The sequence below is a fragment of the Cherax quadricarinatus genome, chromosome 6 (genome assembly GCF_038502225.1).
Source record: "Cherax quadricarinatus isolate ZL_2023a chromosome 6, ASM3850222v1, whole genome shotgun sequence".
NCBI classification, from domain to species: domain Eukaryota; kingdom Metazoa; phylum Arthropoda; class Malacostraca; order Decapoda; family Parastacidae; genus Cherax; species Cherax quadricarinatus.
In genome coordinates, this window is record NC_091297.1 from 31,679,185 (window position 1) to 31,704,994 (window position 25,810).

The following is a 25,810-nucleotide window of genomic DNA, read 5'->3' on the forward strand; positions in this document are numbered from 1 at the left end:
CTGGAGTGCTCTAGTGTCCTCATTAGAATGAATTGGACGGCCTATTTTGGTGTCATCAGCAAATTTGTTTATGTCACAATTTATTCCCTCATCTATGTCGTTTATGTAAATTGTGAACAACAACAGGCCCAACACTGACCCCTGAGGAACACCGCTTGTGACGTGCCCCCATTCTGATTTCTCCCCATTTATGCAAACTCTCTGCTGCCTATTTGTCAGCCATGCCTCTACCCAGGAAAAAATTTCTCCTCCTATTCTGTGTGCCTTAAGTTTCCTCAATAGCCTCTGGTGTGGAACTCTATCGAAAACCTTACTGAAGTCCATATACACAATATCGTATTCAATACCATGATCTACCTCCTCAAACACCTTAGTGAAAAAAGTTAGTAAATTCATAAGACAGGAACGCCCCTTTGTAAAACCGTGTTGAGATTCATTAATCAATCTCTGCTTATCAAGATGGTTACAAATTGCTTCGGCAATTATTGATTCCATAAATTTTCCCACTATGGAGGTAAGGCTTATTGGTTTATAGTTCGAAGCCAAGGACCTGTCACCTGCCTTGTAAATAGGTACTACATTTGCCATTTTCCACTTATCAGGCACTATGCCAGTTTGTAGTGATATGTTAAAAAGATTAGCCAAAGGTATTCTAAGTTCCCCTTTACATTCCTTTAACACCCTTGCAAACAGTTCATCAGGACCTGGGGATTTGTTAGGTTTTAGTTTCTCTATTTGTCTGAGGACCATGTCACTAGTTACCGCAATTGTGCATAGTTTATTATCATCCAGTTCTACGTAAGCTATTATTTCAGGAATATCGCTAGTATTTTCCTGGGTGAAAACTGAGAGGAAGTAGGTATTGAGAATTTCACACATAACCTTATCACTGTCAGTGATCTGACCAGAGTTACTCATAAGTGGGCCAATCTTGTCCCTAAACTTACTTCTGTATACCTGAAAGAACCCTTTTGGGTTAGTCTTTGAATCCCTTGCGACCTTAGCCTCATAATCCCTTATTGCTTTTCTTATTCCTTTCTTTATTTCTCTCTTTAATTGAATATATTGATTTCTTAACTGCCCATCCCCTCTTTTGATACCCCTATATATGCCTCTCTTTTGACCAATGAGATGTTTTAATCTATTGTTCATCCATTTGGGATCATTTTTGTTAGATCTAATTTCCCTACTCGGAACAAAAGTTGTCTGGGCAGCTAGAACTATGCTCTGAAAAATGTCATATTGGCAACCAAGATCACCTACCTGACCCATAGTCAGTACATCCCAATTTAGCCCACCCAAGTCATTTTTCAGTCCCATGAAGTCGGCCAAGCAAAAATCTAGGACAGAGATTTGATTGCAGTTATTATTATCACACTGGCCGATTCCCACCAAGATAGGGTGGCCCGAAAAAGAAAAACTTTCACTATCATTCACTCCATTACTGTCTTGCCAGAAGGGTGCTTTACACTACAGTTTTTAAACTGCAACATTAACACCCCTCCTGCAGTTATCTGGGTAAAAGTAGTTTTTTTTTCTGCTAATGCTACTATCAAAGAGTAGAGTAGCAATATACTGCCCATGTACCCAATTTTGCTTTATATAAAATACAATTACACATCCCATGGCAGTGGCGGATCTACATTTCTGGGGTCCTGAAGCCTGAACTATTATGGGGTCACCTTCGTAACCAGCAACAGCTAGCCTACACGATACTTTAATAATCTTATAATTTTTTATTTTAACTTATTTGGTATCGAATTACACTATATTAATATTCTTAAAAAAATCTTTCTCATATAGACCCAAAAGAGGGAGACTACTTCAAAGTAAAAGTACGTCTTAGACAGAGATGTGTAATGTCACCATGGTTGTTTAATATACACCTACCATCCGACTTAAGACCTGCTCGACTTACGACCACTCGACTTACGACCGTGTTTTATATGCCAAATTTCTGGGAAATAAACAACTATTTGTGTTGTACACAGTGTTTATCCTAAACCTTACGGTATAAAATACAGTACTAACAACATAAAAAGTAAAGTAAAACATGAAATACCAAAATAATACAATAAAACAAAGTCATTACAAAAATGTTTTGTTGATATTCAGTAGTAAAGTTCGACTTACGACCATTTCGACTTACAACCGGTTTCTCGGAACTGAACTCAGTCGTAAGTCGGATGGTAGGTGTATTTATAGATGGGGTTGTAAAAGAAGTAAATGCTAGGGTGTTCGGGAGAGGGTTCGGATTAAATTATGGGGAATCAAATACAAAATGGGAATTGACACAGTTACTTTTTGCTGATGATACTGTGCTTATGGGAAATTCTAAGAAAAAATTGCAAAGGTTAGTGGATGAGTTTGGAAGTGTGTGTAAAGGTAGAAAGTTGAAAGTGAACATAGAAAAGAGTAAGGTGATGAGGGTATCAAATGATTTAGATAAAGAAAATTTGGATATCAAATTGGGGAGGAGTATGGAAGAAGCGAATGTTTTCAGATACTTGGGAGTTGATGTGTTAGCGGATGGATTTATGAAGGATGAGGTTAATCATAGCATTCTTCTTCTTTCTTTCAACACACCAGCCGTATCCCACCAAGGCGGGGTGGCCCAAAAGTAAAAACGAAAGTTTCTCCTTTTACATTTAGTAATATATACAGGAGAAGAGGTTACTAGCCCCTTGATCCCGGCATTTTAGTCGCCTCTTACAACACGCATGGCTTATGGAGGGAGAATTCTGTTCCACTTCCCCATGGAGATAAGTGGAAATAAACAAGAACAAGAACAAGAACTAGAAAGAAAATAGAAAACCCAGAGGGGTGTATATATATATATGCTTGTACATGTATGTGTAGTGTGACTTAAGTGTAAGTAGAAGTAGCAAGATGTACCTGAAATCTTGTATGTTTATGAGACAGAAAAAATGACACCAGCAATCCTACCATCATGTAAAACAATTACAAGCTTTAATTTTACACTCACTTCGCAGGACGGTAGTACCTCCGTGGACGGTTGCTGTTTACCAACCTATTACCTAATTCAACTTTTACATTTATTTAATTATCAATTCTGAATGGGTTAATTAGCTGTGGAAAGGCTTAGGTTGATTAATCTTTTGATTTTTTCATTTTATTATTCATAATTTGATTGTGATTTTTTTTCCTGATTAGGTATTAGTTGGGCTAGCCTGTGACCTGGAGTTAGACAATGGAGTTGGTTCTGGTGAAGCACACAAGTGGGCATGGTTTAGACGCTACTGCGTCGCTTGCAGAGTCATAAAATCACTAATTGAGCGAACTTCTCTGCCATCTGGATTCTGTAGTGATGTATGTAATAAGTACCAAAGTTTCTATCTTGTCTATGAAGTATAGTAAATAATTAAATATTGAAATAATTTCAGTGCAGATTTTGTTGTAAATAATAGCTTAAGGAAAATAATGTACATTTATGAAGGATATACATTGAATACATGGAAGTTTGTTTTTCATCAGGTACGAAAGAAGCTTTGTGAAATGCTTGGTGAAGGAGAGGTACTGTCTCTTGAACATGAAGACCATAATATGTTTTTACATCAACATGATGAACAATTGTTGCTTTGGTTTAACAGGTAATTAATAAGTGATTTGTCTGCTTTATATTTTCAAATTGCAGTGACACTATATTTAGCCCCCTTAGTGACTAAGAGAGAAAATCATTAATAAATAAGGCAAAATTGCTGCACAAATAAATATAATGACAAGAGCGGGGCTGCCAGTGTAAACCTTCTTGCACAGTCTAAGTGGTTTAAGTATATGTTAATTTTTCTTACATTGTGTGCCAATGTCCTTTCTCAACATCTCTTTCTTCAGTGGGTCTGCCTTGATGTTAGTGAAAGGCTATTGATCCAAGGAATTGGAGCTACCCCTCCCCTTTTGTGGATAAAACTTGATTATCTCTCATTCCCCAAGTGCTGTGTATACCTGAAATATACCTGGAGATGGTTTCAGGGATCATTGCCCCCATGGCCTGGTCTGTGACCAGGCCTCATGGTGGATGGAAGAGTGGCTAGCTAGGAAATTCCTCACTCCTACGATCATTAATGCATCATACTCCTTGTGTTCAGTCTTCTCCTGGTGGACCAACCCAAGCATTTTTGTGTATAAGTCTGGAGGGCTTATTAACAAAAAAATTTCTGAACTTTTTTTGTGGTGATGTATGAGCTCAGGATAGCAAATATACATTAGTTGTTAATGCTGATGCCTCAGGTAAGCATACAGAATGTGAAAAGCGCTGCAAGTGCTAATATATTTGCTGGCACTTTAAAATCTGGTGCAGCCAGCTGGTGAAAAGCCTTGAAAAGAAGATTCTATATAGTGAAGAAAGTGATAAAAGTGTTGAGGATATAGGCATGGGCATCAGCTGGAGGATGTAAGGAAGGAAGGAAGGGAGAGGAGTGGGCAGGTGCTTCCTCACTTGATCAGGTCTGTATCAGGAATAGAAAACCACTTTGATGGTTTGCTTATCCCTTTACCCCTTTCTCTTGGAAACCTTTGCCCTTATTCCCTGAAAAAATTCCACCAGACACTTATGGATGTGGAGGCTGCCAGTACTGATCCGATATTAAATTATTTTCAACTATTATGAAATAAAAACATTTATGGGAAAGACATCATGAATATAATTCATGTGGTATAGGTAAAAGTGACTAGGTTAAGAGATCATATGGGAAGAAAATCAAATCATAAATATAATTTATGTGGAATAGGTAAAAGTGACTAAGTGAAGAGATCAGTTCACTATACAGAGCCAGCTCACAGTGATTCTAGTCAACTAGGCATTATAGTGTACTTGTACCTGCCCATTGCATGTAATACTTTTTGAACATGTGGATGCAGAAAAAGTGATTAAGAGTACAGCCACCTGCACTCAAGTATCAGGAGCCTTAACACATACTTCATTTCCCAGCATTTCAAATAATATTGGCACCTAGATAGTGCCAAAAATAAACTTGAAACAAGTGTAAATATTTAAAGTTAAAGGACACAAGTGCAACTAGTGTGACATTTTATTGTGGCAATGTTTCGCTCTCCAGGAGCTTTATCAAGCCGTTTGGTAACAGCTTGATAAAGCTCCTGGAGAGCGAAACATTGCCACAATAAATTATCACATTAGTTGCACTCGTGTCCTTTTACTTTACATATTGTCAGTAATTAGTAGGTAGTAGGTTGGTAGACAGCAACCTCCCAGGGAGGTACTACTGTCCTGCCAAGTGAGTGTAAAACGGAATCCTGTAATTGTTTTACATGATGGTAGGATTGCTGGTGTCTTTTTTCTGTCTCTTAAACATGCAAGATTTCAGGTACGTCTTGCTACTTCTACTTACACTTAGGTCGCACTACACATACATGTACAAGCATATATATACACACCCCTCCGGGTTTTCTTCTATTTTCTTTCTAGTTCTTGTTCTTGTTTATTTCCTCTTATCTCCATGGGGAAGTGGAACAGAATTCTTCCTCCGTAAGCCATGCATGTTGTAAGAGGCGACTAAAATGCCGGGAGTAAGGGGCTAGTAACCCCTTCTCTTGTATAAATTACTAAATTTAAAAAGAGAAACTTTCGCTTTTCTTTTTGGGCCACCCTGCCTTGGTGGAATACGGCCGGTTCATTGAAAAAAAAATTGTCAGTAATTCTACCAACAGTATGTCTTTCAGGGTTGGTGCCGTACTAGTACGCATAAATTCTAGTGTCCTCAAATCAAGCAGAAAAAGGCTGGTAGTCCTGGATGTGAGGGAATGGGTCTCCATGGTCAGTGTGCGTGGTATAAAAAAAATTGGGGACCCAATGGTGCATTGTGGGAAAGCCATTTTATTACACCTTGTTCACCATGTCTAGCGGTAAGAAACTCCTCACTCCTCTATGAAACTCCTCACTTCTCGGCTAATTGGGGCTCTTTTGTTCCCAAGTGACAGTTCAAACACAGATGGAAGTGTCAGTGAAGATGAATTTCATGGTTTTGAGTTTGTGACTGAAAGCAATGCCTAGGAAACCAGCCTGAAGGAAGGAAGGAAGGAGGGAAGGAAGGAAGAAGGAAGAGATGAGAGGAAGGAAGAAAGGAAGAGCTGAGAGGAAGGAAGAAAGGAAGAGATGAGAGGAAGGAAGGAAGGAGGGAAGGAAGAAAGGAGGGAAGGAAGAAAAGAACGAAGGAAGGAGGGAAGAACGGAAGGCGACCGTCAACCAAAGGTAACTCAAAAAATTCAGCGACTTATTTCCATGTGGGTTGGTGGGGTGGGGAGGAAGGGATGGGTGTTGACAGGCAGTGAGGGTGGTGAGTGGTGGTGTTATTTGTCATTGTGACACTAATTAGGCCGGTGACTCAGCATATTTACAAGTCCACCCCCACACAACAACTTCGAGCTTTACAGAAGCTGTAGCAGTTCTGAGAAGTGTCCAGTGACTTTATATGTGTATAGATGTGTTAGAAAAACAGTAATAAACAACATTTTTTATTGTTGGTTTGTGTAAACATGTTTTGTAAACAATATAATAACTGCAGTTATTGTGTAGCATACAATGAGAGGGTGTGGTAGGTAAGTTTGGGGTGCCAGGTGTAAATGATAATGGGAGCCCTTTGATTGAACTTTGTATAGAAAGGGGTTTAGTTATAGGTAATACATATTTTAAGAAAAAGAGGATAAATAAGTATACAAGATATGATGTAGGGCGAAATGACAGTAGTTTGTTGGATTATGTATTGGTAGATAAAAGACTGCTGAGTAGACTTCAGGATGTACATGTTTATAGAGGGGCAACAGATATATCAGATCACTTTCTAGTTATAGCTACACTGAGAGTAAAAGGTAGATGGGATACAAGGAGAATAGAAGCATCAGGGAAGAGAGAGGTGAAGGTTTATAAACTAAAAGAGGAGGCAGTTAGGGTAAGATATAAACAGCTATTGGAGGATAGATGGGCAAATGAGAGCATAGGCAATGGGGTCGAAGAGGTATGGGGTAGGATTAAAAATGTAGTGTTAGAGTGTTCAGCAGAAGTTTGTGGTTACAGGAAAGTGGGTGCAGGAGGGAAGAGGAGCGATTGGTGGAATGATGATGTAAAGAGAGTAGTAAGGGAGAAAAAGTTAGCATATGAGAAGTTTTTACAAAGTAGAAGTGATGCAAGGAGGGAAGAGTATATGGAGAAAAAGAGAGAGGTTAAGAGAGTGGTGAAGCAATGTAAAAAGAGAGCAAATGAGAGAGTGGGTGAGATGTTATCAACAAATTTTGTTGAAAATAAGAAAAAGTTTTGGAGTGAGATTAACAAGTTAAGAAAGCCTAGAGAACAAATTGATTTGTCAGTTAAAAATAGGAGAGGAGAGTTATTAAATGGAGAGTTAGAGGTATTGGGAAGATGGAGGGAATATTTTGAGGAATTGTTAAATGTTGATGAAGATAGGGAAGCTGTGATTTCGTGTATAGGGCAAGGAGGAATAACATCTTGTAGGAGTGAGGAAGAGCCAGTTGTGAGTGTGGGGGAAGTTCGTGAGGCAGTAGGTAAAATGAAAGGGGGTAAGGCAGCCGGGATTGATGGGATAAAGATAGAAATGTTAAAAGCAGGTGGGGATATAGTTTTGGAGTGGTTGGTGCAATTATTTAATAAATGTATGGAAGAGGGTAAGGTACCTAGGGATTGGCAGAGAGCATGCATAGTTCCTTTGTATAAAGGCAAAGGGGATAAAAGAGAGTGCAAAAATTATAGGGGGATAAGTCTGTTGAGTGTACCTGGTAAAGTGTATGGTAGAGTTATAATTGAAAGAATTAAGAGTAAGACGGAGAATAGGATAGCAGATGAACAAGGAGGCTTTAGGAAAGGTAGGGGGTGTGTGGACCAGGTGTTTACAGTGAAACATATAAGTGAACAGTATTTAGATAAGGCTAAAGAGGTCTTTGTGGCATTTATGGATTTGGAAAAGGCGTATGACAGGGTGGATAGGGGGGCAATGTGGCAGATGTTGCAAGTGTATGGTGTAGGAGGTAGGTTACTGAAAGCAGTGAAGAGTTTTTACGAGGATAGTGAGGCTCAAGTTAGAGTATGTAGGAAAGAGGGAAATTTTTTCCCAGTAAAAGTAGGCCTTAGACAAGGATGTGTGATGTCACCGTGGTTGTTTAATATATTTATAGATGGGGTTGTAAGAGAAGTAAATGCGAGGGTCTTGGCAAGAGGCGTGGAGTTAAAAGATAAAGAATCACACACAAAGTGGGAGTTGTCACAGCTGCTCTTTGCTGATGACACTGTGCTCTTGGGAGATTCTGAAGAGAAGTTGCAGAGATTGGTGGATGAATTTGGTAGGGTGTGCAAAAGAAGAAAATTAAAGGTGAATACAGGAAAGAGTAAGGTTATGAGGATAACAAAAAGATTAGGTGATGAAAGATTGAATATCAGATTGGAGGGAGAGAGTATGGAGGAGGTGAACGTATTCAGATATTTGGGAGTGGACGTGTCAGCGGATGGGTCTATGAAAGATGAGGTGAATCATAGAATTGATGAGGGAAAAAGAGTGAGTGGTGCACTTAGGAGTCTGTGGAGACAAAGAACTTTGTCCTTGGAGGCAAAGAGGGGAATGTATGAGAGTATAGTTTTACCAACGCTCTTATATGGGTGTGAAGCGTGGGTGATGAATGTTGCAGCGAGGAGAAGGCTGGAGGCAGTGGAGATGTCATGTCTGAGGGCAATGTGTGGTGTGAATATAATGCAGAGAATTCGTAGTTTGGAAGTTAGGAGGAGGTGCGGGATTACCAAAACTGTTGTCCAGAGGGCTGAGGAAGGGTTGTTGAGGTGGTTCGGACATGTAGAGAGAATGGAGCGAAACACAATGACTTCAAGAGTGTATCAGTCTGTAGTGGAAGGAAGGCGGGGTAGGGGTCGGCCTAGGAAAGGTTGGAGGGAGGGGGTAAAGGAGGTTTTGTGTGCGAGGGGCTTGGACTTCCAGGAGGCATGCATGAGCGTGTTTGATAGGAGTGAATGGAGACAAATGGTTTTTAATACTTGACGTGCTGTTGGAGTGTGAGCAAAGTAACATTTATGAAGGGATTCAGGGAAACCGGCAGGCCGGACTTGAGTCCTGGAGATGGGAAGTACAGTGCCTGCACTCTGAAGGAGGGGTGTTAATGTTGCAGTTTAAAAACTGTAGTGTAAAGCACCCTTCTGGCAAGACAGTGATGGAGTGAATGATGGTGAAAGTTTTTCTTTTTCGGGCCACCCTGCCTTGGTGGGAATCGGCCAGTGTGATAATAATAAAAAAAAAAAACAATGAGTGAATATACATTCAATATGCAGCACCTTATATTGGTCTCACAGGCCAGAAAAGTTACTTGAAGGAAGGAAGGAAAGAGGGAAGGAAGGAGGGAAGAAAGGAGGGAGGGAAGAAAGGAGAGAAGGAAGGAGGGAGGGAAGAAAGGAGGGAAGGAAGGAGGGAGGGAAGGAAGGAGGGAAAGTAGGTATGAAAGAGATGAGGAGGAGGAGGAGGAGGGAAGGTAGGTAGGAAGGGACGAGAGGATGGAATGAAGCAAGATAGGTGTGTGGGGAGGAAGGGATGTTGTGGAAGGCAGTGAGGTTAGTGAGGGGAGTACGATGCATCATTGTGACACATGACACACCGGTGACTCAGCATATTTACAAGTCCACTCACACACAACTACAAGTTTTCAGAACCTCTTGTAGTTATAGGAGCCTGTCCAGTGACTATATGAGTATATATATGATAGAAAAATAGTAATAAACAACATTTTTTATTTTTGGTTTGTGTAAACATGTTTTGTAAACAGTATAATGACAGCAAAGTTTGTGCTGTTATTGTGTAGTATATAGTGAGTGAATATAAGATAAGATAAGATTTCGTTCGGATTTTTAACCCCAGAGGGTTAGCCACCCAGGATAACCCAAGAAAGTCATGCGTCATCGAGGACTGTCTAACTTATTTCCATTGGGGTCCTCAATCTTGTCCCCCAGGATGCGACCCACACCAGTCGACTAACACCCAGGTACCTATTTGCTGCTAGGTGAACAGGACAATAGGTGTAAGGAAACATGTCAAAATGTTTCCACCCACCGGGAATCGAACCCGGGCCCTCTGTGTGTGAAGTGGGAGCTTTAGCCACCAGGCCACCGGGCCACCCTTTATATTGGTCTCAGAGGCCATAAAAGTTACTTGAAAAAATAAAATATTAAAAAATAAAAGAAAAAAGTAGAAAAAAACAAAATAAACTATTACTGGGTGACCGGCAGTCGGCGATGTTCCCGTATGCGGTTCAATTTCTATCAACTTCACCCCTCCATATCTCGATAAGTATTGATGGCAATTTTTTTTTTTTCGAATATTTACTGACCCTGAGAACAGGTTTGGGAGAGGGCCTGCCAACCCTGAAAGGGTTAATACAAGTGTAAATATTATCAAGTACAGTGGTACCTCTGGATATAAACAGCTCAAAACTCGAACAATTATGTAAGTGCTTTTGTAAGTGTATTTTTGGGGGTCTGAAACGGATTAATCTAATTTACATTATTCTTTATGGGAACAAATTCGTTCAGTATCAGCACTCGAACAGCCTTCTAGAACGAAATAAATTTGTATCCCAAGGTACCACTGTACTTAGATTCTCATCTTAATGCTTTCAGATTAGAGGTGTTGTACTGCATTGCTTTCATTTTCTACTTATGGACTGCTTATAAACAATGACATTCCATACCATTTTTCATCTAAAGTACAACAGTGTTATTTATTGATAAAGTACATGTATTTTGTTTGAAAGATCTGCTCAGAAAGTGTATTACTGTTAAAATTTCAGACGTCCAGAAGACTGGACTTTATCATGGGGAGGAAGTGGGAGCATCTATGGATGGGGACATAACCACCGTGGCCAGTTGGGTGGTGTAGAAGGAGCCAAAGTTAAACTACCAACCCCATGTGATACTCTGACTGCACTCAGACCCATACAGCTCATTGGTGGAGAACAGACACTTTTTGCTGTTACTGCTGATGGAAAGGTTAGTGAATATGTTTTTTAACGAAGCCCACAAATGGCATTAATTTGTTGTTTTGCAATAAAATTTTGGTTAATTAAGAATTAGAACTCATGAGCCAAAGTAAACAGAGGCATACATAGAATATTAAACAGCAGTAGACATTTGAGCCCAAAGGAAGTTGTTTGTTGTATGGTGACAGGAATAATAAATCTTCTTTCAACAAACCAGCCGTATCCCGCTGAGGCAGGGTGGCCCAAAAGGAAAAACAAAAGTTTCTCCTTTTAAATTTAGTAATATACACAGGAGATGGGGTTACTAGCCCCATGCTTCTGGCATTTTAGTCATCTTTTATGACACACATGGCTTATGGAGGAAGAATTCTGTTCCACTTCCCCATGGAGATAAGAGGAAATAAAGAACAAGAGCTAGTAAGAAGAAGAAAACCCAGAGCGGTGTGTATATATATGCTTGTACATGCACGTGTAGTGTGACCCAAGTGTAAGTAGAAGTAGAAAGACGTATCTGAAATCTTGTATGTTTATGAGACAGAAAAAAAGACACCAGCAATCCTACCATCATGTAAAACAATTACAGGCTTCCGTTTTGTATTCATTTGGTAGGACAGAAGTACCTCCCTGGGCGACTGCTGTCTACCAACCTACTACCTAGGTGTTATGCTCTTTTTTCAACAAACTGGCCATATCCCACAGAAGCAGGGTGGCCCAAAAAAACAAAAACAAACAAAACTTCTTTTTATTTTTAGTACTGTATACAGGAGAAGGGGTTGCTAGTCCCTTGCTCCTGGCATGTTAGTCGCCTCTTACGACATGCATGGCTTACGGAGTAAGAACTCTGCTTCACTTCGCCATGGAAATAAGAGGAAATAAGAACAAGAACTAGTAAGAAAATAGAAGAAAACTCAGAGGGGTGTACATATATATATATATTCTTGTATATGCAAGTGTAGTGTAACCTAAGTGTAAGTAGAAGTAACAAGATGTACAGTGGACCCTCGACCAATGATATTAATCTGTTCCAAAGAGCCCGTCGTTAAGTCGATGTATCATTAGTTGAATTAATTTTCCCCATAAGAAATAATGGAAATCAAATTAATCCGTTCCAGACACCAAAAAAAAAAATTTTTTTTACATGAAATATACATTTTCCTACACAGAAAAAGAAGGATACATGCACAATAAATTATGTACTGTACTAAATGAAGAATAAATGATACATACCTTTATTGAAGATGTAGTGATGAGTGATGAGATGGGAGGAGGGGAGATGATGGAGGAGTTTACAGTTGTTTGGAAGGGGAAGCCCTTTCCATAAGGACTTTGGGTAGCAAGTCCTTTCCTGGGGTTACTTCCCCTCTTTGTTTTTAAATGCCACTTGGAACAACTTTAGAGTCACTGGACCTCTGCCGTACCAAAAATCTGTCCATAGAGCTCTGTACCTCGCGTTCCTTTAAGATTTTCCTAAAGTGGTTCACAACATTCTTATTGTAAAAGTCACCAGCACAGCTTGCAATAGCTGTGTCAGGGTGATTTTCCTCCATAAAGGTTTGCACCTTTATCTACATTGTACACATTTCTTTAATCGTTGAAGAAGGCAACTTCCTCAGTTTCTCTCTCCCCTCCTCTGAAGCAATTTCCTCAGTTGTGACCTCATCAGTGGTTAGTTTTTCATCGTCGTCCTCCACCAACTCTTCCACATCCTCCCCACTAACCTCCAACCCTATGGACTTCCCCAATGCCACAATAGATTCCACAACTGGCATAGGCTCCTCAGGGTTAGCCCCAAACCCTTCAAAATCCCTCTCTTGTACACATTCTGGCCACAGTTTCCTCCAAGCAGAGTTCAAGGTCCTGTTAGTCTCTCCCTCCCAAGCCTTACCAATAAGGTTTATGCAATTGAAGATACTAAAGTGATCTTTCCAAAATTCTCTTAGGGTCAATCAAGTGTCTGCAGTCACTTCAGAGCACTTTTGAAACATTGCTTTGGTGTACAGTTTTCTGAAATTTGAAATGACCTGCTGGTCCATGGGCTGGAGGGGAGGAGTTGTATTAGGAGGCAAAAACTTTTATGAAGCTCAACTCCCCCGAAATTAGCTCTGGCAAGTCTGAAGGATGAGCAAGAGCATTGTCTAATACCAGGAGGCACTTAAAGTCTAATTTATTTTCCAGGAGGTAATTTTTCACAGTGGGGCCAAACACATGATAAAACTAGTCATAGAAAATGTCCCTAGTGACCCATGCCTTACTGTTTGCCCTCCACATCACACACAAATTAGCCTTGACGACATTGTTTTTCCTAAACACACTGGGAGTTTCAGAGTGATACACGAGTAGAGGCTTCACTCTGCAATCCCCACTAGAATTACTACACAACATTAAAGTAACCCTGTCCTTCATAGCTTGTGTCCTGGGAGTGCTTTTTCCTCCTGTGTAATGTAGGTCCTGTTTGGCATTTTCTTCCAAAACAGGCCTGTTTCGTCACAATTAAACACTTGTTGGGGTTGCAATCCTTCAGCCTCTATGTATCCCTGGAATTCCTGCACATATTTCTCAGCCACTTTTTTGTCCGAACTGGCAGCCTCACCATGCCTTATCACACTGTGTATGCCACTACAATTCTTAAATCTCTCAAGCCAACCTTTGCTGGCCTTAAATTCACTCACATCACCACTAGTTGCAGGCATTTTTTTAATTAAATCATCATGCAACTGCCTTGCCTTTTCACATATCACTTGAGAGATGCTATCTCCTGATATCTGTTTTCGTTTATCCACACCTGTAACAGTCTCTCAACATCTTCAAGTACAGTGGACCCCCGCTTAACGATCACCTCCTAATGCGACCAATTATGTAAGTGTATTTATGTAAGTGCGTTTGTACATGTATGTTTGGGGGTCTGAAATGGACTAATCTACTTCACAATATTCCTTATGGGAACCAATTCAGTCAGTACTAGCACCTGAACATACTTCTGGAATGAAAAAAATATCGTTAACCAGGGGTCCACTGTACTTGTGATATGTGTTTCGAAAACATACTTGCACATTTCACAATAACAGCTTCCTTGATTGCCTTTCTGTTGGCCAAGATAGTAGCAATGGTTGCTTGAGGTTTGTTGTACAACCTGGCCAGCTGGGAGACACGCACTCCAGTTTCATACTTTGTGATGATCTCCTTCTTCATTTCAGTTGTAATTCTCACCCTTTTTACCACAGGATTGGCACTAGAAGCTTTCTTGGGCCCCAAGGTGGCTTATTTAGCAGTTACAAGCACTAAAAACACTGGAATAATACAAAATGTACCGAATGTATGTGTGGATGCGACCACACTGGCTCGTAAACACTGGCACACTAACTGACAGCAGGGCAGCTAAGGCGTGCTCAGGCCAGATGGGATATGCAGACGCATTCGGGACGAATCATGTTGGTCAAGTTTTTCATCGTTGGTCGGGCCAACATTTTTACGCTCAAACGCTTCATTAGTCGAATTTATCGTTAGACAATGCCTTCGTTGGTCGGGGGTCCACTGTACTTGAAATCTTGCATGTTTATGAGACAGAAAATATGTCTACCAACCTACTACCTAGGTGTAATGATGTTCATCCACATTATATTCCATCATTCATTTATCACTCCACTTGCTCAACTTATCTGGGTCTTAACCTATCTGGGTCTTACATGGATTCAGTAATTTTTTTTTATGTTGCAGAGTCTTTCCATCATAAACAGATTTGACCATATAGTTTTTATTCCTTCTGCCATGGCTATTTATGTAGTTTAACCCTTTGAAGGTCCAAGTCCTTCTGCCATGGCTATTTATGTAGTTTAACCCTTTGAAGGTCCAAGTCACAGATCTACGCCTTGTCCACAGGGTCCAAGAATTTTCAAAAAAAAATTTTTTGTTATTTTTTGTTATGAAATAGTAGAGAATCTTTTTCTCAAGGTAATAAAACAAAAAGTATGAAATTTGATGGGAAATTGATGAAATTACACTCAAAAATTTTACTGCATCAGTGATATTTATGCATTAGCAATTTTGCCCACTTTGACTCCTATTTTAGGCCAATTACATTATTCCAGTTGACCAAATTTTTAGCTATTTCACTAGTAATACTTCAGTTTTATCAATTGAGCACAAGAAACTGCCCAATCAACTATTTCAACTACCCAATAGAGTGGTCAAAAATTTGTAATTTGGCCAAATTCACACAAAGTTCAAAATATTCCAATTTCAAAATAGGGTCCAGAATAAATAGTGCAGGCATTCCTGGCACTAAAATAACATTTCTTCTGTTTATTAGTTATGTTTCCAGGCTTTACAGATGAATTCCATTTTGATATTTACGTAAAGAATTTTTATTCGCACCAAAAAATAGATTTACTGTTATGCAGTACAGCCTCTCCTCACTTAATGATGGAGTTCTGTTCCTAAGACCACATTGGTAAATGAATTCGTCGCTAAGTAAGGAGCATACTATAATGGTAGTGGGTTTGTGTCAACTATCTTTGATATTGTTTTAATGTCACCTTTGCACCATTTTTAACATTTCTAGTATATTTTTAAATGTTTATACGGTAGTGTACTGTATATTATAATAAACAGAATAAAGGAAATCAGCTCTCATATACTTTATTTAGGCGTGCATACTGGTCAGAGAGCCCGTCGTAAGTCCGAGGCGTCAGTAAACAAGTACGTCACTAAGTGAGGAGAGGAAGTATTGTAATAATTGTATAAACAATATAAGCGCATTCATGAACATGGTCTCATTTGACAGAATGGAAGATATATTACAGAAATAGAGATGATTTTGACTGGGTTTAGTAACGAAAATAGCTTGAAATTGAGCTCAAATTAGCAGAAATGTTTGATTTTTGCCAATGTTCAAGAGGAAACAAATGATGTTGCGCATCCAATACACGTCACCTGGTGGGTCTAAAAAAATTTTTTTTTTTTATATTTTTTTTTTTATTATCACACCGGCCGATTCCCACCAAGGCAGGGTGGCCCGAAAAAGAAAAACTTTCACCATCATTCACTCCATCACTGTCTTGCCAGAAGGGTGCTTTACACTACAGTTTTTTTTAAACTGCAACATTAACACCCCTGCCTGCACTCTGAAGGAGGGGTGTTAATGTTGCAGTTTAAAAACTGTAGTGTAAAGCACCCTTCTGGCAAGACAGTGATGGAGTGAATGATGGTGAAAGTTTTTCTTTTTCGGGCCACCCTGCCTTGGTGGGAATCGGCCGGTGTGATAATAAAAAAAAAATATAAAAAAAAATTAGACCCACCAGGTGACGTGTATTGGATGCGCAACATCATTTGTTTCCTCTTGAACATTGGCAAAAATCAAACATTTCTGCTAATTTGAGCTCAATTTCAAGCTATTTTCGTTACTAAACCCAGTCAAAATCATCTCTATTTCTGTAATATATCTTCCATTCTGTCAAATGAGACCAAGAAACCACGAATACAACTGTAAAAACCACACTAAAATACAATGTAAGGTCGGTATTTTAATGCAAAAAACACAGTCGCAATTTTTTTCTCATTATGCACTGCATGCTGCAGGATTTGTTTTATATGATGCACACTTACCACATAGATCCATTCTGTCATATCTAGGCACAAATTTACCATTCACAGCTTATATGAGTGAGTTGAGCTCATGGCGTAGAACTACAGCTTGGACCCTGTGGACAAGGCATTGATCTACAGCTTGGATCCACAAAGGGTTAAAAACACTTTAAGGACAAACACTAATCCTTGCAACACCCCGCTGGTGACATTACTTAATCAGACATTTTTACCTCATATCACTTTATATATTTCTAATCAAACAAAATATTTAATCTGCCTTTTATTCCTCCAGTGTTTCATAATTTGAAGATTACAATTCCACAAAGAATTACTATATAGCAAATGCTTTCTTTAAATCTAAATGTTGAGGGCAAATTCCTGGGCCTACACCTCGACAGCAACCTGAAATTCAGCACATATCCAACACATAACAAAAAAAGTATCCAAAACGGTTGGAATCCACTCCAAAATACATTACCACGTGCCACAATCAGCCCTTCTCACACTATACTATTCACTCATATATCCCTACCTCACCTATGCTATTTGTGCCTGGGGATCAACAGCAGCAACACACCTAAGGCCAACAATAACCGAACAAAAAGCCGCAGCAAGAATAATCACGCAATCCAATCCCAGGCAAACCCCCTCCCCCCCCCCCCACTCTTCAAAGATCTAAACTTACTCACTGTACAGAACATCCACACTTACTACTGTGCAACCTACATTTACTGAACCATAAATTCCAGTATTAACCCTAAACTAAAACACTTTCTTGATAGTTGTGACAGGACCCACAGGCATAACACCAGGCACAAAAATCTCTATGACATTCCCCGTGTCCAGCTAAACCTATACAAAAATTCAGTGTACATAAAAGGACCTAAAATCTGGAACACCCTACCTGAAAGCCCTAGAACCGCAGACACAACCATCACGTTCAAAACTACCATTAGAAAACATCTTATCTCCATGACACACCCCACCATCAGCTAACTACATGAAAACCACTTATTCTCTTACTTGTATCATACACACACAAAAAACAAACTAGACCTACTCTCGATATCTGTGATCCCCCCCTAGTTTACACTCAAACTCAACCAAATGACTGTAAACATAAAATTACCTAATAAAGCTATTTCCTAATGAATCTTAAACTAGTTATCAGTTTGCCTGAGATACTGCAATATAGGAGCTTTAATAGAAACTATGTATCATGCCAAGACAAAACCATTCTCAGTGCTAAATTTACGAACTGTAATGCAGTTATCTAGGCTTAATATCAATATGCTCCATAACCTGTATCAATATAGAGTTTGAATTATTCTTAGTCTGCCTGAAATGCCTAGTCATACTAGGCATGATAGTGGCTCTCTTTGTAATTAGTATTTTATAATATTTAAACCACACATTGTAACCAATATTTTATAATATGTAAACCACACATTGTAACCAATATTTTATAATATGTAAACCCCACATTGTAATCTTTATTGAGAATAAACTTTGATTGATTGATTGACTGAAGTGCCTTAAAAGACCTGTTATGTTTTGTTAATTATCTAGTTTGCCCATTCTCCAACAGTCTTTGCCAAAATACTATGCCTTTTTATACTGAAATGGATATGTAAATTTATTATAGGTTTATGCTACTGGATATGGAGCAGGTGGACGGCTTGGTATTGGTGGGGTAGAATCAGTCTCAACCCCAACCCTTCTAGAATCAGTCCAGCACATTGTTATCCGTAAAGTTGCAGTCAACTCTGGCGGGAAGCACTGCCTTGCCCTTACTGCAGATGGAGATGTTTATTCATGGGGAGAAGGTGATGATGGAAAACTAGGCCATGGTAACAAAAGGTAAACCATAATATATTTACTGTATTGTATTATAGTAAGGCAAGTTATTTTTGTCATAGTTGCACAGTGCAAAATGAGAACAGTCCACTAGCAGCTGAAGTAATAACTAGAATAAAAGGAAGATAATAGTGTAATACAAGGATGTGAATTACATATATAATTGTGTTAAACGTTTGTCGATTCAGTTCTCTAAGGGGACTGAACCCTTGTCCTCTCATTATAATAGGAGCCTCAAGTGTGACCACCCAACTGTGTGAAGTGGTGGACCTACTTTTTTGGGGCCCTGAAGCTTAAACCGTTATAGGGGGGCCACTTCACAATCCCTTCTCATACAGTAGACCCAGAATTTTTAAGCACTGTGGACTAAAGTCACTTCTGGGGCCCCTCTAGGATTAGGGGCCCTTATGCTTATAATAACATACAGTGATACCTCACATATCCAGCCTGCCATTATCCAAACCTCGCCAATATCCAAATAGACCCTGGGAAAGGGTAAAATTCTAAAATTATTACTGAGACATCCAAACAGCTGTTAGAATATGGCAAAAGGCTGAATCAAACTTGGCACGCACTTTAATGTACCGGTTGACTACTAGGAGCTGTGCTCTTCATCACCCCCGCCACCCAAAGTTGACCCTCTGTGATATCAAGAAGGCTCATGATAAGATTATGGTCTACACAAGTGAGTTTTCTGCTGCCTCAAAAACTGGAAAAAGTGCTGAAAGAAAAGTGATGGTGAAGCCACAGAGTTTGGAACTCAATCAGTGCATGATGAAGTGGTGCCTACAGCAGCGTGGTAGTGGTATGATGGTTCATGACATCAAATTTAAAACAGCTGCAGAAAAGCTCAGCAAGCAGATTGACCTATCAGATTTCAAGGCATCTGCAGAGATTGCAGAATCAGTGTTGCACTCAGAACATTCCAAAAGTGACGACGACGACGACAACCCAATGCCTCCAAGACCAAAAACTTAAGCAGCAAGGGCAGATGTCAAAACACTTTTGGAGTATTTAGAGCACACAGCCCATTTGAAAAGTTATGGTCCTGTGGTCCATGAAATCTGGGAGGCTCTTATTTGAGCCCAGTGTGTCTGGTCCCACCTCTAGACAATGATGGACTCGTTTTTTAAACCCACAACACCATCGCCGATGGCGATATGACGGGGTACGGATAGCAATATGACAGTACAGATGCGCATTTTTTCCCCTCACGTATCCGGAAACTCCGCATTTCTGAACCGGTCTCAGCTCATATAGTTCGGATATGATAGGTATCACTGTAATAATATCTTTATTTCTACAAGTACTTGTACAAGGTATACAGGCGTTGCTGACATCGGTGACATACTACTATATAGAAAACCACTTGTTATACAGAGCATTTCAGGCAAATTAGGTCAATTTTTTCCTGGGATGTGGCCCAGGTACCCATTTTATGCTGATGGGTGAACATAGAGCAGCAACCACCCAGAGAGGTACTGCTGTCCTGCCAGGCGATTGTAAAACGAAAGCCTGTAATTGTTTTACATGATAGTAGGATTGCTGGTGTCTTTTTTTCTGTCTCATAAATATGCAGGATTTCAGGTACATCTTGCTACTTCTACTTACATTAAGGCCACATTACACATGCTGTACAAGCATATATATACACCCCTTCTGGATTTTCTTTTATTTTTCTTACTAGTTCTTGTTCTTGTTTATTTCCTCTTATCTCCATGGTGAAGTGGAACAGAATTCTTCCTCCATAAGCCATGCATGTCATAAGAGGCAATTAAAATGCTGGGAGCAAGGGGCTAGTAACACCTACTGTATATATTACTAAATGTAAAAGGAAAAACTTTCGTTTTTTCTTTTGGGCCACCCCATCTTGGTGGGATATGGCCAGTGCATTGAAAGAAAGAAAGAAGACATGTACAAGGTATACAGGCCTTGCTGACATCCATGACATATTACAATACTGAAAACCACTTGTTATGCAGAGCATTTCAGGCAAATTAGGTCAATTTTGTCCCAGGATGCAACCCAGGTACCCATTTTATACTGATAGGTGAACATAGAGCAGCAACCACCCAGGGAGGTACTGCTGTCGTGTCAAGTGAGTGTAAAATGAAAACTTGTAATTGTTTTACATGAGGGTAGGATTTCTGGTGTCTTTTTTCTGTCTCGCAAACATGCATGATTTCAGGTATATCTTGCTACTTCTACTTACACTTAGGTCACACTGCACATGCATAGACAAGCATTTATATACACACACATCTGGATTTTCTTCTATTTCCATACTAGTTCTTGTTCTTGCTTATTTCCTCTTATCTCCATTGGAAAGCTGAAAAGAATTCTTCCTCTGTGAGCCGTGCATGTTGTAAGAGGAGACTGAAATGCCAGGAGCATGGGGCTAGTAACCCCTTCTGTATATATTTCTGAATTTAAAAGGGGAAACTTTCATTTTTCCTTTTGGGACACCCTGCCTTGGTAGGATATGGCCAGTTTTTTGGAAAGAAGAAGAAGAAGAAGGGTAAACATAGACAACCAATGTAAGGAAACATGCCCAGTGTTTCAACTCTCGCCAGGAATTAAACCCAGACCCTCACCATGTGGAGTGAGAGCTTTTGCCACCAGGCCATGGTGGCAAGATCTATCCCTGGCTGTTATACAAGAAGGGTAATGTTACTGGGTAAGACCAGTGAAAGTGAATTTACTAGTTATAAAGATTTCTTAAGAGAGGTTTGAGCATTTTATGAAAGAGAGGTTGACTGGTTGTTTTGAGGTTGTTTCACTCTAGGGGTAGACTCCCTCATAAACAGCACTAAATTGATGGCCAATACAGTGTTTAATAAACTCTAGGTTTGATTCTCAAGGAAAATTAAATAAACTCTGTAATCTTGCATGTCTATAAGACTGAAAAAAAGACACCAGCAATCCTACCATCGTGTAAAACAATTACAGGTTTCCATTTCACACTCACTTGGCAGGATGGTGGTACCTCCCTGTCTACCAACTTACTACCTAGAACTCAACAGGCTCATTCCCCTATAATTTTTATACACTCTTTTATCCTCTATTTGTTTATTCAGAGGAACTATGCACACACACTGTCATTCCTTAAGCACCTCCCCCTTTTCTTATATTTACTGAACCAAAGCACCAACTACTCCAGAACTATATCCCCACCTACTTTTAACAACACAGTCTGATCCTCTCAATCCCAGCTGCTTTACCCCTTTTCATTGTACTCTCTGTTTCACATGCCTTCCCCATTACTCACATCTGGCTCTTCCTCACTCCTAAGAAATGTTGTACCTCACTGGCAAGTGCAAGAAATCACTGCCTTCTTGTCTTCATCTACATTCATCAGTTTCTCAAAATATTCCCTCCATTTTCCTAGTACCTCCACATCATTATCTAATAACTCCCCTTTTTTTTTTTTTAACTGTTAAATCCAGTCACTCCCTAGGCTTTTTCAACTTATTAATCTCACTCCAAAACATTTTTTTTTATTCTTCTCAACAAAATTTGTTGACAAAACCTCACCCATTCTCTCATTTGAATGACTAGGGAAGCATATAAATCTGTAATGGATGGAAGGCAGGGTCGGGGTTGGCCTAGGAAGGGTTGGAGGGAGTGGGTAAAGGTTTTTGTGAACGAGGGGCTTATACTTCCAGCAAGTGTGCTGTGCACAAGCGTGTTTGATAGGTGCAAGTGGAGACAAATGGTTTTTTATGACTTGATGTATTGTTGGAGTGTGAGCAGAGTAACATTCATGAAGGGATTCAGGAAAATTGGTTAGCCAGATTTGAGTCCTGGAGGTGGGAAATACATACAGTGCCTGCATTCTGAAGGAGGGTGTTGATATATTGCAGTTTTTTAACTGTGTAATATGCCTCTGGCAAGACAGTGATGGAGCGAATGATCATAGAGGTGTTTCTTCTTTTTTGGGGTCACCCTGCCTAGGTGGGAAACGGCTGATGTGTTAATAAAAAATAAAAATAAACTAATAATAATATGGAATTTTATCTTTTTTGAGAGCCTGTTCTTTTGAGAAATTTGCAAGTGTTCACACATCAAACCATAACTAAAAAAAATATGATGAAATGGAGAAGTGAGTACTAAGAGAAATAAAAACTTAGTGTTAACCCCTTCAGGGTCCAAGGCCAAAATCTGAAGTGGTGCTCCAGTGTCCAAGAAATTTTGAAAAAAAAAAATTATTTTTTCTTTCAGAATTAAAGAGTATATTTTTGTGAAGGTAATAAGACAAAATTTTTTGTTTTCTGATCAGTACTTACCGAGATACAGCGGCGGGAAGTTGACCCAAAATGACCGGGTGGTGGCAACATCAGTTACTTCCGCAAAATCCCATTTTTTTATTTTATGTTTTTATATTTTTTTCTTTTCTAATTTTTTTCTTTTTCTAATAACATTTGTGGCCTGTGAGACCAGTATAATGTATATTGTATAAGGGTACACTCATTGTATTCAACACAATAACTACACTAATTTGTTTATCATTATCATTATATTAGTGCGGTTATTGTGTTGAATACAACGGTACCATATAGTACCATATGGTACAATGGTGCCATAGGGTGCAATTGTACCATATGGTACAATGGCACCATATGATACAATGGTACCATATGGTACACTGGTACAATGGCACATGATACAATGGTACCATATGATACAATTGTACCATATGGTATAATGGCACCATTTGGTACAATGGTACCATATGATACAATGGTACCATATGCAATGGTATCATATGGTACATTGTACCATACAGTACAATGATACCATATGCTTCATTGTACCATTTGTGCATGGGGCTCAACAACAACTAACCATCTCAGACCACTAATTACCCAACAAAAGGCTGCAGTTAGAATGATAACAAATTCTCACTACAGGCAGCACACTCCACCAATATTCAAAACACTCAACCTACTCACCATACAAAACATCCATACTTATTATTGCACTTATTACATACATAGAACACTTAACTCTGATATTAACCCTCCCCTCAAACATCTCCTTGCCAACCTCAACAGAACACATGACCATAATACAAGGCACAGATCACTCTTTGATGTTCCTCGTGTCCATCTCACGCTATGCAAAAACTCAATGCACATAAAAGGCCCTAAAATCTGGAATTCATTACCTTTAAATATAAAAGAAACACTACCTGTTTATAAATTCAAGTCTCTTCTCAAAGTTCACTTACTCACTCAAAACCAAATAAATACTGAATAACTGAACCATATAAATTGTATATCCTAAATGTTACTCACAATTATATCACACAAATGTTAAACCTAACTTTGTTATTTTTTTTTTAAATACACTACCTGAATGAACAGCAATGCATGCAACCACATGACCTGTCTTTGTAATACTCATTTGTATTTTATAGTTATCTGTTTACAATAATGTCTTATCACTGATTTCATCATTGCTTAGTTAATCTTAAGTTAATTTTAAGCCAGCCCATAATGCTATGCATATAAGTGGCTTTGGCATGCTGCTCTTACCTGTATTTTTTTGTACCTCTGTATGTATGCTAAAATTTATAAATAAATAAATAAATAAATATGGTACTGTTGTATTCAACACAATAAACACACTAATATTTTCATTATTATTTTGTTTACAATAGTTGTTTACAACAAAAATATGCAAAAATGTTGTATATTAGTAATGTTTTATTATGTATTTACAAGTGTACAGGAACTTGACGTGTTCCTTGAGGTGGATGACAAAGCACTTTGTCTCGGAAACTGTGGAGTTACTAGCTAGCTTGCGTCACCACTCACTCAGTCTTGGCTGGTGTTTCTTGCCACCAACACCTATTGACCATATGGTACACAGTATCATATGTTACAGGGTACCATATGGTACATTGTACAGTGGACCCCCGGTAGTCGATATTAATCAGTTCCTGAGAGCTCATCGAATACCGAAAATATTGAAAAGCGAATCAATTTTCACCAAAAGAAATAATGGTAATCAAATTAATCCCTGCAAGACACCCAAAAGTATGAAAATAAAATTTTTACCACATGAAATATTAAGTTTAATGCAATAGAATAATTACAATAACAATAGAATAATTGACACTTACCTTTAGCCCTTAAATGGTCCAAACATATATATACGTTTTTTCAACATCTGAAAGTATGTAAAAAAATGAAGATCTTTTTTGTTTGTTATGGGGCTATAGGACCCAACATGTATTTATAAGTAACAGTTACTCTGGAATACCTAATTATATTGAATTGATGGGGACTTTGCTCTAAATGTCATAAGGGCTGATCACTCTTATGACTGAGAGGCAGCTGGGTCAAGCCTTTTTTCTCAATATAATAGGTTATACTATAGACACACAAACACACAATTTAAATAAGTAGTTTATGAAGTTGTATTTCTTTTTGTAAAAGTAAAATTAAGGTGTGGTAGAATTGTGGTAACTGGAGAATTGTGCTTGGCAACAGTCTTTTGTTTTGGTGGGTGTGGGAGGAGCTTAGCTAGGCTCCTCCCCCTCCCTCTCTCTCTCTCTCTCTCTCTCTCTCTCTCTCTCTCTTCTCTTGTTGACATGGAGGTGGCAGGATCTCTGGGTCCTTCTTTCTATCTTTTGGGGCATTATGTGTGCTCCACGGGTGAGTTTTTGTAACTTAAGTTGTGGCCACCATACCCAGGGTGACTAAAGTGTGTCAAAACACTGGTTAGCCCAGAGTTATGTCAAGAAGAGAGAAGGATAAGGTTAATGAGATACACCATGTGGGAGAACAGCTATGGAGTGTGTAGATTTTTGTTTTGAACATGTGAGGCTGTGATTGTATCTTCTGTACATATCTATTTAGAATACAGTTATATTTTTATAGTAGTAGTTTACATAACCTGTGAAGAGGGCTGGTGAAAGAATATCAGAGACACTCAGGATGATCAGCCATAATATAAGTATTACCCCTAGACAGATAAGGCCATTAAGTAAAAAGCTACCCTACACTAGAACATGTAGTGAGAACCTTACTATCAAAGTAATAAGGGACAACCAACGTAACATTGTTTTACATTTGAAAACGTGTAAAAAAACTTTTATCTACATTTTTTTTTTTTTGTTACATTTGAAAATATGTAAAAAAAAAAGTAGATCTACTTTTGTAGCACTACGAATTTGAACGTCAATCTGTTTGGACTGTTTAAGGGTTAATGAAGATCTGGTGATGATTGATGGGATGGGAGGAGGGGAGAGGTGTTAGTGTTTAGAAGGGGAATCCCCTTCCATTAGGACTTGAGGTAGCAAGTCCTTTTCCGGGGTTACTTCCCTTCTTCTTTTAATGCCACTAGGACC

The 25,810-nt window shown here is 39.0% G+C and overlaps 1 protein-coding gene across 1 annotated transcript in view; it reads left to right on the top strand.

Annotated features, from left to right (window-relative positions):
• LOC138851793 (E3 ubiquitin-protein ligase HERC2-like) overlaps nt 1–18,485 on the top strand; it is a 53,403-nt gene extending 34,918 nt beyond the window's left edge. Inside the window, exons 8-11 of the mRNA XM_070081268.1 lie at nt 3,175–3,330; nt 3,496–3,611; nt 10,825–11,023; nt 18,242–18,485. Of these exons, the coding sequence (XP_069937369.1) occupies nt 3,175–3,330; nt 3,496–3,611; nt 10,825–11,023; nt 18,242–18,460 (690 nt within the window). The 3' untranslated portion in view covers nt 18,461–18,485. The remainder of the gene's footprint in view (nt 1–3,174; nt 3,331–3,495; nt 3,612–10,824; nt 11,024–18,241) is intronic.
• Nucleotides 18,486–25,810: the final 7,325 nt, after the last annotated feature.